The sequence below is a fragment of the Vicugna pacos genome, chromosome 23 (assembly GCF_048564905.1).
Source record: "Vicugna pacos chromosome 23, VicPac4, whole genome shotgun sequence".
Classification (NCBI taxonomy): domain Eukaryota; kingdom Metazoa; phylum Chordata; class Mammalia; order Artiodactyla; family Camelidae; genus Vicugna; species Vicugna pacos.
In genome coordinates, this window is record NC_133009.1 from 35,661,684 (window position 1) to 35,676,156 (window position 14,473).

At 43.5% G+C, this 14,473-nt stretch overlaps 1 protein-coding gene across 8 annotated transcripts in view; it reads left to right on the forward strand.

The window, feature by feature from the left end:
• Positions 1 to 14,473, forward strand: part of NEK7 (NIMA related kinase 7) — a 122,413-nt gene that overhangs the window by 61,643 nt on the left and 46,297 nt on the right. For 7 of the 8 annotated variants that reach the window (XM_072948780.1, XM_072948782.1, XM_072948779.1 and 4 more), the window contains 3 exons: positions 2,638 to 2,778; positions 9,295 to 9,357; positions 10,837 to 10,947. In XM_072948780.1, coding sequence (XP_072804881.1) covers positions 2,638 to 2,778; positions 9,295 to 9,357; positions 10,837 to 10,947 — 315 coding nt within the window. The remainder of the gene's footprint in view (positions 1 to 2,637; positions 2,779 to 9,294; positions 9,358 to 10,836; positions 10,948 to 14,473) is intronic. The other variant, XM_072948786.1, reaches the window with a different exon arrangement.

Here is a 14,473-nt window from a genome sequence, read left to right on the forward strand (position 1 = left end):
TTAGTGAGGCTCTGCTCTCAGCATGCGGTTGTCACACTGCCTTAGCAGTTCATGCTAATATTTGTCAGTTATTGTGCAGGCAGAAGATGGAATTCCCAGTCAGATCTAAAGGGTGTGGATTGTGTGATAGCAGCCCTAATGATGAAGCTGTATTTCACTGTTGAGAATGACGAGTGTTCATCAGGAGAAAGATGGTCTGTGCATTTTGGGGAGAGGAAGGAAATCTATTTCTTAAATGCTACAGACTACCCCAGTGGGTCAATTCAAAAAAAAAATTTTTTTTTAAGATTTCTTAGAAAAGCATGGACAATTGAAAAATGTCTCTCCTCTTGAAATGAAACTTTCATTTGAAGTTAAGAAAACTAAAAAAGTTGCTAATATCAGTTGATCTGAGAAGCAGACTTGTTGTAAGTTTCCTTTGTTAAATGGGTGCTGTTTGGTCACCATCACACAGTTATAAATGGATCTCAGCAACTACGAAAAGAAATCATATAAACAAGCAGCAAGGTAAATTGTTTTGTTTCCCTTTATTTTGTAATTTTATTTTTCTTTTATTTTTTTGTTTTCAGCATACGTCTCTATTCCCAGCTTTGTTTTGTTTTTTCATGAAAAGACCTGAAATTGAAAATATCTGCAGAGCATCTTGGTTTCCTGTTGTAGGTGACTGTTCAGTAACTGTGACAGTCAGCAAAGGGCGTACTTGGGATCAGATAGACATAGGTTTGGTTTGATGACATCTACATTATAGGATTGTCATGAAAATTGAAATGCGTGGCATATAAAGCCTTAATATATAGGCCCTGTTAAGTTGTAGATGCCAAAATGGAACCTTCCATTACTGTGGTAGTTGTTACTTTTATTTTATTATAATGATTATTTATGGTTTTATATCTGTAAAATGAATTTGTGAAATCTGCTGTATTCTGGTTGCTTTGTATGTCTTAAAGGAAGAATGGTATTTTTCTTGACAATATTTTGGGCTTTCAGAAGAAAGAAAAATATGATAACAGAAATTATTACTTTTTTTTCTCTTTTTGAGAAACACTGCATTTGAATGACAGTGAAACTTTAGTAGAATTTTGTAACATTTTTGCTAGCTTGACAGAGGTAGTGAAATCAACAAGATAACATGTGCGGGGGTGGGGGGGTAATGTACTGCCCATATGTCAGAATAGCCCATGGCCCTCTGCATAAGTCATGGAGTTGTCAGCCTTAACCAGAGTTTGTCTGGGGGGGCTGCACGTTCACATTGACTTTAGTGTGTTTAGGAACCAGCATGCTCTTCGGCTGCATTAATAGGTATTTAATGTTCATTCTTACTAGAGGGTGCACAGTCAGGGCCCACAAGAGTGTTTTGTTTACTCCGAGTTGGCTCAGAGAGCAAAGGAAGTCCAGAAGGATGAGAGCAGCGGGCTAAAAGGCCTACAGGAGTGTACTTGCCAGCAATCCAGGGATCCTGAAAAGGCCCGTGCATTTTTAGCCAAAAAAGAGATGCTGTAAGTGCATATGATAGCTAACTAGACTATTCTGTTATATTTTTTACAGGTATGGATATTGAGTGTCAGTGGAAGCTTAAAAGTCACTGTTCCCTGGGTGTAGGTAGTAACCCCAGTAGTAGACAGGGTCCGACTGCAGTGGGTGTTGAGTTAATGTTTATCCTGCGACTGATTGAATGAATGAATGAGTCCATAAACAATGGGTGAAATGTGTCAGATGTTGAGTTTTGCCTCAAAATGGGAATGGGTGCTGTGCTCCCTCCACACCCTGTAATTATTTCTCTCCCAGCACCGCTGAGAGCCTCTTCTATGTACTTGGGCCATCTCTGTCAGAGCAGACGCATCTCCCATGCACCTCTTTCCCTAGCAGCTGGTACAGCACCTGGCACTTAGGAAGTACTGAAAAGTGTTAGTTTTAAAAAGAAATGACTTTGTCCACAAACAATAGAAAAAATTGTTTAAAAATGTAACTATGTACTAAGTGAAAGAAGCCAGTCTGAAAAGCTCCGTCCTGTAAGAGTCTAGCCATGCAACGTTCTGGAAGAAGTGAAAAGCCCAGTGTGTGTGGGGGGTGATGCAAGGGCGGGGCATAGGATTTTCAGAGCAGACTCCGGTACCGTCGTTGTGGACACACGTCGTGATACGTGTGCCCAGACCCAGAGAGTGCACACACCTAGTGTGAACAATGGACTCGGGGTGGTGGTGGCATGTCGGTGGCACGGGCCCATTCTGGTGGGGGCGCTGATCCTGGGAAAGCAGTGCATCTGTGGGCTCGGGGTGTGTCGGGAGTCTCTGTGCCTTCCTCGTAGTTTTGCTGTGAACCTTAGAAGTGCCTTAAAAAAAAGTAAGTCTTTTTTAAAAAAGTGATGAGGAGGTGGTAAACTCCCTGCTGCTGGAACTGTTCTTGGCAGAAGTTAAATAATTTTCAGGAAGTTGAGAAGATTTTCATGCATTAGGTGGCAGATTGGACTAAATGAATGTATGTGTGTATTTTTTTATATATGTGAATGGTTCAGTAAATACATGTTGGATGAATGGATGTCTGCAGGTTTACCATAGGAATCACCTGCTTATGTGAAAACAATCCACGATTGTGTGTACACTATGTGACTGAAAACTTTTCTGACTTTTTTAATTACAGAAGGCCTTACGACCCGATATGGGCTATAATACGTTAGCCAACTTTCGAATAGAAAAAAAAATTGGTCGCGGGCAATTTAGTGAAGTTTACAGAGCAGCCTGTCTCTTGGATGGAGTTCCAGTAGCTTTAAAAAAAGTGCAGGTAAGATGACTTTAATTATCTAAATCAGTGTAAAATTATACTGTGTGAATAGTAAATAGAGAAAAGTATGTCCTGAATGATTGGGTGATGACAGTCTGAAGTTGAGAATGATGGGAAAGAATAAAAATTGTGCTTTAAAAGCTGGAATTGAGTGTAGGACATGGTGGAAATTAATGTTTGGTTTTAATATTACTTTTAAAATTTCACTGGCTTTGTTCACCCGGATTGAATAACGAGTGGAATGACCTTAGAAAAGCTGTCACAGCTCTAGATTTTGGGAGGCGGATCTGAGTTGTCACCATTGCTCCAGCTGGACACGTGAGCGGGAGCGGTGTCCCCCGCCAGGCCCAGTGGCCGTGGGCCCCGCAGGAGGGGAGGGACTTAGAGTCTGCGCTGCGTGAGGGCGGCGCGCGGCCGGCAGGGCTCGGGGTGGGCGGGGAGGGCGGGGATGAAGCTTGCGGAGAGAACCGCACTGTCAATAAAGGAAAACTGGAGTGAACTTTATTTACTGGAAAATTTTTAAAAAATGAAGTTGGTAAAATGAGAGGATTGCGGCCCTGCTGAAAACCGCGTGCTACGTCTGTGCGGTTCTGGGGTCAGCCTTGCGCTGCGGCGCCAACTCCTTCCGCTTGTCCTCGGGTGCGTGTGTCTTTCTCTCGCTCCTCTTGTTACCGACCAGGATTCTCTGGCTCCACAATCTGTAGAAACTGATAAGAGGGCAGAGGAGGGACCCAGGGAGGCTTTACTGGGGCTCGTGCTGCAGCAGAAAGGGGCGAGGACAAGGAGCAGGTGCCCTTGCTTGCTGCCTGGGGGGTCCGGGATCTGGAATGAGGGTGGGGGTGGGGCGATGGGGTGGGGGTGGGTGGCTTAGGTGGTCGCCACCCCACTGCTGCTGCTGTGCCCAGGGGCCACAGTCCCCCCCCCCCCCCACCGCTGCTCCCCACACCTCCGAAGTGGCAGTTGGATCTTTGGTTTTTTTGTATCACTGTTCATCACTTGCCCCCACCACACAGGCACGCAGTTCTTTTCAGTCCCTTCCAGTTTCTGTGTGTTCTGTTGCTCAGTCGGGTGCAAGCACTGCGGCCTAGAGTCCCAGGTCCCAGCCTGTGCCCGCTGACCCAGTCCTGCCCCCGCCCCTGTGGACTCGTCCCGCTGAGCCAGAGTCCCGGGCGGCTCACTGCCCCCGGAGTCTAGCAAGTCTCCGTCCACCTGCCCTCTGGTCTTGAAAGCCCTTGCCTTTCTGCCTCAGAATGTGCTTGACAGTCTTCCTCACCTTTTCCAGGGAAGGTGGTTTTTGTTCACACCTGCCTGTGGGCTTCACGTTTTACTCTGCAGCCCTGGGTTCTCTTCTTGGTTGAGACCTGTGGAACCTCAGTGTCCTCTTACAAGTATATATAATATATAAACTTGGTGAAGGACCAGTATGTTTGTGACAGCCATTACAGAGATGAACAGTTTTCACTTACATCTTTAAGGAAACAGTAAATATTTATGAAAGGTTTATGGGCGTATGTGATAGATGTGAAGAACCTCTCGTCTGCAGCGCTCAGCTCGCAAAGTAAAACCTCAAAAGTAACTTGATGCAAGCCTGCCTCTCCCGTCCCTGTCCTGAATTGTGTGTTGATCATTCCTTTCTTTTTCTTTGGAGCTTCCCCCCTTCTATCTGTGTACGTTTCTGAGTAAATCTGTTTAATAGATGTAGTCACGTGCTGGTGCGTGTGGCGGTTCTTTATTCTTTGTGCGTATTACACACACAGTGCGCGCATATGCGTGTGTGTCTAGGATTCGTTTACATGTGTCTGGTGCTCAGTTTTTGTTACGTCTGCCTGCTGTTTAGGTTGTGCACAGTTGTTTGCTGTTACAAACAGCCCTTCCATGGTGTTCACACGTGTGTTTCCCGGAGCACATGTGCAAGAACGTCCCTGCTTGTGTGCCTGAGAAGGGAAGTGATGAGCGCAGAGATGCGTGGTTGGCGCTGTGAGTTAGTACCAAGTTACCCTACACTCGCACCCTTTGACCGCCTCACTGGCAGCATGTGAGGGCGGCCATCTTCCCTCTCGCCACATGCCACTTCTAGTAAGAAAATACAGCCTAAAATGCAAGTATTAGTGTTATGACACAGATGGCTTTAAGAATGATTATTTCCTTACAAAAGAACTCTTTGATCCGTTTTTAAAAGGTATTGAATTCTGCAGAGTATCTCTGGGCACCAAAGTGGGGAAGAAGAAACTAGTGATTCTATTCCTACCCTCTCGGAGAGAGAGGTATCTAGAACAAGTAACTGCTGAACCCTGGGCGTGGCTTCCTGATGTAAATAGTTGGTGGAATGGGGATGTCAGTTGGAGCTGTTGGAGTTGGTGGAATTGAGCGAAAGCCAGGCTGTCGAGGCGAGACCGGGTTCTGCGGAACGTTGAAACCAGGAACAGGAGTTTGAATAGGAGGAGAGTAAGGACTCACCATGGATTCTCCAGGGGGGCAATAATCTGCCAAATTGGTTATTTTCAAAATAAAGTACCAGCAGAACACACAGCACGGACCAGAGAGAAGACAGCTGCTGGTCTGCGGCAGGGCGGGGTTGGGGGGTGCTGAGAAACTGGCCGGAGGCCCCTGCGGCCTCCCTAGCCCCCTCCTCCACTCTGAGTGTGGACAGAGGCAGAGTGCTGTTCTCATGTGGTTGCATTTTAAATCACAGAGCCTTGTCTTTTGAAGTGACTTAGAAAGAAAAGAAGGGAAGGGGGGGGAGGGAGGAAGAACAGAAGCTCTTCCAGGCCTCTTATAACTCCGTCTGTATCGCTTCATGTTGCCCGTACGTTTCTTCCCTTTGACTGGACGTTGGAATGGACCTGAGTTAATCTGCCCAGTCGTGGTTCCCGTCTGTGTCGGGTAGATGTGTGCCCCTCCAGCTGCCCCCATTTCCCGCCGTGATGACCCTCGGACACGTGTTGCCCGCTGTGCCAAGTTCAGTTTGCCCTCTTGGGTTTTGCTGTTCCCCTGTGCTTTTTAGTGTAGATGTTGGGACATCTGCTAATTTATGCAAGAGAGAAGTGGTGTTGCAAAGATATTCTTAGCTTATATAATTAGGAGACAGTCTCTTAAACCTTTAAGAGGAGAAATCTGTTTGCATTTCAGAGCTGTTACTGATTTTTGTGATGTATGGCACTTGTGCTGAGCAGTAAAGACCATGGTTCTTCCTTTTAAAAAGCCATCTCTGCAGCTTAGTGGGAAAGTGTTTACTAAAACATTGTTGACCAGACACTTCTTTTCTGAAGACTCCTAGCACCTCTTCAGAAACTCCGTGAAGACTCAGATACTGGATTTCCTCGTGAGACTTGTTATTTTAGGGCTGTGTTACCTGTCTAAAGGGCTGTGTCACTGTTCCCAGCGCTTCCAGAATCTGCCCTCGATAGGCTGGTTGAGTTCATGTGTTGAAAGTCTGCGTTTATAACTCACTTCTCTGCTCACAAATCTTTCATGAGACTCTTGAGAAGCAGCGCCCAGACTCCTCAGCTCACTTCTCAAGGCACTGCTCCGCCTTGTCCCCCAAGTCCAGGGTCACGGCTCCGCGGCCTGTAAGCACTGGTGATGCCCTGGGCGTTTGCTGCTAGCCGTGTCGGGGGCAGAGAGCGTGGGCCGGACGCATGGCCCCTCCGGGACGGAGAGCCCATGGTGCCCGGCTGCGCTCCCCAGTCTTTAGGAAAATTCGCTCGCATCCCACCATGATTCCTTTGCCACAATTAAGATGTGACTACTGTGACAGTTTCGAAATTCCACGTGCAGATACGCTTCCCTGTCTCCCTGCTTCCCTCCCTCAGCTCGTGCCTGCAGTGTCACTGGTCACCTGGGCTCCGCGGTCAGTGCGGGAGGCTTAGGGAGGAAGAGAAACAGAGTGAGGGACTCGTGGGACTCAGCTCTCCTCTCTCTCCCGTACTTCCACCCCGTCCTGGTCTTCCACAGCCGCTCTCCCGCCCTCTCTGAACTCTGATTGAAGGTCTGGCTTCCACGGTTGACTTTCTTGGGACTTTGTCAGCTCTCTGAGCAGCGCTGGCATTTCCCCTTCAGACACCACCCCCTACCCCGTCTTGCTTGTCCCCAGTCATTGTTCCTCTTCTCAGAGTTTTGGTAAAATTGGAAGACGATCAAAGAAGACATTTTAAAGGATTCAGAGAATATCAAGAATTTATCAGCCAGTACTTGCCAAAACACTACTGCTAACTTTGTTCTTAGCAAGTATAAAATCAGTTTAAAAATTCAAAGAAACTTTGGTAGAATTGGAAAAAGATGCTTTCTGAAGACTAGCTTGTAAGTAGTTAATGAAAAATATTTTTATAAAATCCAGATTTTTTTCTGTATATATTGCCTTATCTTGCTCATGGAGTCAGATAGCTTTGAATCTATGTCTGGGAATGATTTAATCTAAAGATTCAGCTTTTATTTTTGTCTTGACATGATGGCTAAGAGAAAAAGCAAGATACTTGTGAATTTCCAATGAAATGTTTTTGGTTCAGAATTTAGTTTTGCCTTAAATGGCCACCAGTGCTTCTTTCCTTAGTGTTTGAGAGGTGACTTCATATTGAGATTCAGTTAAAAGTTAATTTGTAATTGTAAATTAATTTAACTCTAAGTTGAATTAAAGATTCGTGATTTCTGTGTGGCACACTTCTGTCTTGGTATTTTGTGTCCAGGGAGGAGTTCCTAAAACTGTCATAGCACATCTTATTCTCGTCTTGCTCGCTGTCTTCTGTGCTTTAACGTTTTTCCCATCATAGAGACATTGATTACTGGGAGGTTAGTTCTACATGTGTCTCCAAGTTGGCGATTTTTTCATTTTAATCGCTCATACCAGAATTGTCCTTTGTCGCCTTAAATTTTCCAGGAATTCCTTCAAGGTCCAAGACCCCAAATTTCTTTGAGTTATCCCAAGTGCCCTGTGAGCGGTAGTTCCCAAGAGTGATGTCCTCCTTCACGAGTCGGCGAGTCAGTTACTTCTCTCGCTTCGTTGGTTTTTAAGCATAAGTGGTGTGTGTGTGTGTGTGTGTGTGTGTGTGTGTTGTGTGTGTGTATTTCATGCTGGTAACTAACATCAAGTTCAAAACTTTCTGTTGATGTAAATATTGGCCATTGTTGTTTAACTTGCTGTACAGCAACACCATTCTTCTGGCATCTTTTGGCAGTTTGGGGAATGAGGGGCTATTCTGTGTGAAATTGTTGAAGTTTACTGCTTTCAGTAGTGAACTTTTCATTTTTACCTACTTCTGTGAGGAGCCTTGTGAGGGGCATTACACTGTCCTGCAGGTGTAAGTCAAGTGCGGGGCCCCTGCCAGCCCCCCTCCCTCCCGGCAGCCCCCCCCAACCCCGAGGCCCTCACGTCAGTCTGCGCAGCAGCGCCTGCGGCCGGCCGGCTCGGGTCTGGTTCTCGGGCCCTGTCTGCAGCCCGCCTCGGATGGTGTGCGTCCTGAGGGCGGCAGGCTGCTTCCTTGCTTGTGTGTGTAATGAAGCCTAATAATCGGTTGACATTCAGCACAGTTTTGTGAGTGATGGAAGAGCAGGGGCAGGAACATGTTATCCTCATTTATGCTTGGAGTATTGACTTATTAAGGTATTTTCTGCAGTATTTAGCATATTGCTTTTTTATTTACTTTTCCACACACTTGAACAATTGAGACACTTCTTTGTTTTCAGAGACATACTAAAGAGCCCTTTGACTATATTATTTATTTTCATGTTTTTTACAGTCGATCAGCGTTCCTCAACCTTGCCTTTATTATCACCTTTAAGGAGCCTTTTTGGACATTTTTTCCTAATCAGCCCACTCGTGCAGTTTGAACTCCATAGATATGATATACCTGTTCATGTGTTATATGTAAATCTGTGCTTAAAAAGAGCAAGGCTTTGTCAGCCCTCTCTCCGAAGAACCAATTTTCACCTCCTTGGAGTGGTAGCAGCCCCGTCAAGGATGCGTGCGTTAGACCTTTCAGACCCAGTCTGAGCGTATACGTTGATGGTCAGTGGTTGAGGGCTTGGACGTGTCTGGTTCCAGAGGGACAACCTGGAGGATGACCTCTGGCCGCTCCATCAGTTAGCTGTGTGAACTTTAGCTCCCTAAGCCTGCTTCTCTTCATCTGTAAAGTGAGGATGCTGCTAATACTGTCCTCATAAGGATTAAATGAGAATTCAGTGAGTAAGTTCATGCAGTGTACTTAGCACGTTGTTCAGTATTTTAACTATTGATTATATTAACATATCACAATCTCACAACTTCCATTCTGCTCTGTTTGAACTTAAGATTTTGTATATCCAGCTGTTCTCTTTTTCCATTTTTAATATTTTGGATGGAAAAATGTAAGCACTAGTGGTGACGTGAGATTAAACACCTAAGGCCTCCACAGCTTCTCAAAGCTGATTGGGAAGAGCACTTCCTAGTGTGTGTGATGATGTGTGACATGTTACAGTGGACTTACATGCTAGCTTGAACCATAGGTTGCTATTTTATTAAGTAATTCTGGATTCTGTTTTTAGATATTTGATTTAATGGATGCCAAAGCACGTGCTGATTGTATCAAAGAAATAGATCTCCTTAAGGTAAATAACAAATGTACTGTTGACTGTTTTGTACAGAACTGAATATGTAAATAAAAGTGATTTATTAAAATATCCACTTATAAGTAAAAAGATTTTTGAGACATAACATAGGCCACACTGATTTCAGATAACATATATAAATTTGAAGTCAGAATATTGAAGAATGCAGTTACCTTTTGAATTCATTTTAAAATAATTTAAATGGAACATTTGGTAGGATTAGCTTTTTTTCCCATTTCAAACTAGGAAATTAATAAAAAAGACATAAAACATTGAAGAAAGTTTTTCTTGACCATCCCAGTTAGACATGTTCTAAATGTTAAGTAATATAAATGCATATTAGTGTTATCACAAGATGTGATATATTGAGAATGTGGACTGAATCAAATGGCTCCCATTTTAAAAATAATATTTCTGTATCTTTTTTCCAGATTTAGAAAGGATGATGTAAAGAGAATGTCGGAATTATCTTTTCAGTTTCTCATCCACTCAGAGAATATGACTGAAATTTTAGTCATCTTCATACTGCATTTATTGTAGTGAAATTTCTTTTGAGAGATATATTTTTAATTTTTAGATAAGACTTGGTTTTTTTATGCCAATTTTGTTTGTGCCTGAAATGAATCAGATTTATTCAAAAAGATAAGAGTAAGATCAAAATGAACCATGCTTTCCACTTTTCTGTAAGTTGTAGTTATTTCTTGCTACATGAAGTCATTGCTTTAATAAACCTTTGTTAGAGAAATAATATATCATCATAGAAAATGTGGGGGGAAAACCTGTAAGTATAAAGAAGAGAAGATAATCATGCACATACTCGCTAGGGTAATTCTTGAGTAAGTTTCTTTGAGAAACTATTTGTCTTATATGTTAACTCGCTTAAAGATTAAACAAAAAGATTGTAAATGTGTATAGATTGATGCATATATTTCTGAAATTTTTCTTAGGATTTTATGAATCAACCGCATAGATAAATTCAGACTATTTGTATTATTTGATGTAAAAGCTGTATTTAGATACAATATAGTAGATGCTAGATTTTTACCGCTGGTTGGAGTTATCCTTGGCTCAGCCTTAACGTCAAAGTAAGAGTGAAAAGGGATACTTCATTTGCTATTGAGTGCCCTTAAATGACAGTTACCATTTTGAAGGATATACTTTTTGACGGTTGGTGATTTAATTCTGTCATTTATACGCATATGTGTATATTTATTGGGCATAGCAATACTTTTTAAAATTTTAAGTGTGTAATTTATTATTTCTAGTAAAGAATATTAAAGTTCATTGTTATCTAGTTTTACTTTCAATAACTATAATACTTGTTTAAAAATTCACTAGGTTAAAGAAAAATACAGTCATATTAAGATTTCTGTAACTTGAAAGGCATTTTAACTAAGTTTATTCTTAAGCTATGAAACTGTAAGTGACTCTTGGGAATGTACAGTAAGAAAATTTTTGGTGCCTGTTTTTTTTTCTCAGCAACTCAACCACCCAAATGTAATTAAATATTATGCGTCATTCATTGAGGATAATGAACTAAACATAGTTTTGGAACTAGCAGATGCTGGTGACCTATCCAGAATGATAAAGGTAAGTTGTTTTTTTTTTTTAAACTAAAGATTTGTTTTTTCTAATAGAGTTGTATGTTCAACGTTTAGGCTTGTGAGATTCTTTAAAGACCTCAGAATGCTGCTTAACATGGGGTAGGCGTGTAGTAAATGGTAGGCAGAGTGATGGTCTGATTATGAGGCTGGTTTGCCTGGGGAGGTTGATGCTGGTCCACTTAGACGTATGAACACTCCAGCACCAGCCTGGAAGTAGACCGAGGACTTGTCTTCTGTAAGCTAAAGCTGACTTCACCCAGCAGATCACCCTTGATCCTGCATCTCTGGACAGCAGGCAGGGGGCGGAGGGAGGTGCTGGAGCAGTCTGACCTGGGCTGCCCCTGCCTTGGGAGGGAGTCATGGAAGGAGAAAGTGGGCCTTGAATTCAGACTTGCGCATCCAACCCCGATTCGACGACTTAAAAGTTGATTAACGTTCTTTTCTAAGGGCACATTCATTGGGTTTAAGTTGAGCCACAAATTATAGGAACCCCCCAAAACTAGCCTAAAAACTGCTTATCCTTGGGCTTAACTTCGTAACCTGCTTCACTTCTTCTGTGTGCCACATCTCCTCCAAAACAAAGTAAGAAGAGAACCTGTTTCCTAGGGTTATTTTAAATGATTGATTGATTGATACTTGCTAAGAGCTTAGAAGAGTGCCTCCCACTTAGTAAGGCTATGTAAATGGAAGCTGTCGCCATATTATTAATGTTATTATGTGTATTTTTCTGCTACATAAAATTCTGGGGCTAATATGACAGTTCTGATCTCAGATTCTCAGAGACCAGGCCTGTTTACAGCTGGTCTGGGCGTATTTGCTGCTGTATCCAAGGCACATCCCCAGACGCTGGCCACACAGCGTTCCAACCTGCTAGCCAGAATTTAGTCCTGATCGTGTCCACCTGCAAGGGAGGCTGGCGTCTCTAGTCTTCATCTGTCTGTCAAGTGCCAGCTAGACTCCATTACTCTGGAAGACGAATTCAGCAGTCTGGAAGTCAGTGAAGGCCAACAAGATGAAAAGCAAGGGTTGTGAATTGTGAGCTTGCCGGAGCAAGGGAGTCGACCACTGCCGTGTGCGTGTTGGCAGAGATCTCAGGCGGATGGAAGAGCAGGAAATATTTATAGTGGGTAGGAGGGGAGGCTTCAGGTTGGAGGCCGCAGGCATGAAGGAGCTGTGGGCAAGCTCACTAATCCTCCCCCATGAGCTGGCTTTCTCTGGTTGGTCCTAAGTTGGAAGCGGGGACAAAAATTGGGGAAGCTGTCAGTTACCAATCAAGTTCTGGCCATTCTGGCTGATTGTTACAGAAGTTGCTGGATCACCACTAGTGAGAGCAGCCCGGCCTCCTGCAAGTCTGACAGAGTGGAGCAGGCAGGCTTCCTAGGCAGTTTGTGAAAGATAAAAGGCTGGCTTCCTGGTCGGCTTGCTGAGGACGGTGGCTCAAAGCTCTGTTTTTATACATGGTCTGGCCGTTGTCTGTCTGTGTATTCAGTCTCTCAGGAGATACTGGGGCACAGCCAGTCATCTCCTGCCTGCAGTTACTGTAAGGGGTTTTTTTAAAACAGTGCTAGGTGAGTTATAGGCATTATCTTGTTTACTATTCACAAGGATCCTGGGAGGTGATTTTGACACTTAGAGAAGATCATTACTAGTAAATAGAAAAACTGGTATTTGAAATTAGGCTTGTCTGATGCAAAAATCCATGCATTTTACTTCAGTGGCCCCTAAAGATTTTTGTATCACAAAACTTCTTTGAAAAATCAAATAAAACCCTTGACCTTCTTGCAGGAAAATGCTGGTGCATACACAATTTGCATTCCACTACAAGCCTTTGCAGGCTCTCTGATTAAGGCGTTTGTGGGTTGGCTAGCGTCGGTTAAGAAGGTTAAGAACCCTGCTCTCTAGTGTGAGTTCAGCGTCAGCCGCTTCAACTCTTATGCATATAACTTCTCTTAGGCTCAGTTTCCTCATCTGTAAGATGGAGACAGTTTAGGAATTGCTTTTTAAATGATAAAAACACTGCATAAAAGGAAGGAGTATCCTTTCACAGAATGCTATCAAGTTGACTCTGTTTATGTTTAAAGTCCCATGTAAGATGACTCACTTCTAATCAGTTACCTGACTTTCTGTTGTAGGGACTTCCCACCAGTGGCACAAACAGCTAACCACCAACAAAATGTGTCTTTGCAAATTAATTAACAATTTTTAAAAATACAGTATTAATTTTAAAAAGAAATGCAAATGAGGGGAGGTTATAGCTAGAGTGGTAGAGCACATGCTTAGCATACAGGAGGTCCTGGGTTCAATCTCCTAATTACCTTCCCCCCAAAAAATAAAAACTAAAAATTAAAAAAATGCAAATACACAAATGCAGAATTTTACAAAACAGCTATCTGTCAAGATGAGACATATAAAAGCAAGTGTAAATTATCCTTGCCAGAGGGACAATGAGTGTAAAATTCTTGGCTGAGACCTTTCTTTAGGTATAAGAGCTATTTAATTCTTATAGTGGAAGGAGAAGAGGGCAGACCCCTATGGGGAAGTACCTCAAATCCCTGCTGAACGCAGGTAAAGGAAACCGCTTCAGTTATAAAGTCTTGCTGTCGATTGAGACGTTGATGGTTTAGGATTTTGATTTTAGGGTTTCTCGCTCTCTCTCCATCGGGTTTTCTTTCTTTGCTGCTCCTACGTCACACTTAGGGCGCTGTGCCTGGGCAGACACCGGGGCACCTGGAGGAGTGCGCCGCTGACCCTTCCCCTCCTGGGAAAACTGGCGCAAGGCCAGGGTGCCTTCCAGAAGCCCTGTTACCTCCATCCCCAGCAGATTCAGATTTCCCCGGCCAGTGACGGAGGGAAAATTTGTCAGTGTGATCTTATATTTACTGTGGTGATGAACTCAGCTTCCTGTTTAAACAGACTTGCCGTCCATTGACATCATCAAGGAAATTTTTTATCAGCTGCCCCAGTGGCCCCAGTAAGATTCAGAACAACAGAATTCTGTTTGGTAACAAGTAGTAACTTGCCATTATAGAATTGATGGCTGTACCCTTAAAACACCCTGGGGGCTTCTGACTAAATTTAAAGGTATCTGTCATGTAAAAGACTATTTAAGGCACTTTTTTTTTTTTTAATAAAAGGTGTCAGCTGATTCCTAGTGAGTTGGAAGCTTCTAGAGCAGCTTACTGTGCTTTGGTAGGGCACTGGGGCGGCTCCTCTGTGAAGGGTTAGTGACATCAGTCCTCCCTCTCCAGGAGGCTTTATCGTGTATGCCTTTAACGACCTCGTCCTTTACCGTCAGTCTGCCGAGTCAAGACATAAGACATTCCGGGTCTGGCTTTCCAGATCCTCTTGGAGCCTGCACTTACAGACCTTACAGTAGTCTCAGCAAATCGGCCGTCACAGCAAGTTCTCCCAGTACCCAGAGTAGAGAGTTTGACCAAGCAGTTTCACTTGGGTGGAATAACCTCATTTCCTGGCTGCATTCACGTATGTCTCCTGCAGTGTGGTATTTTAGA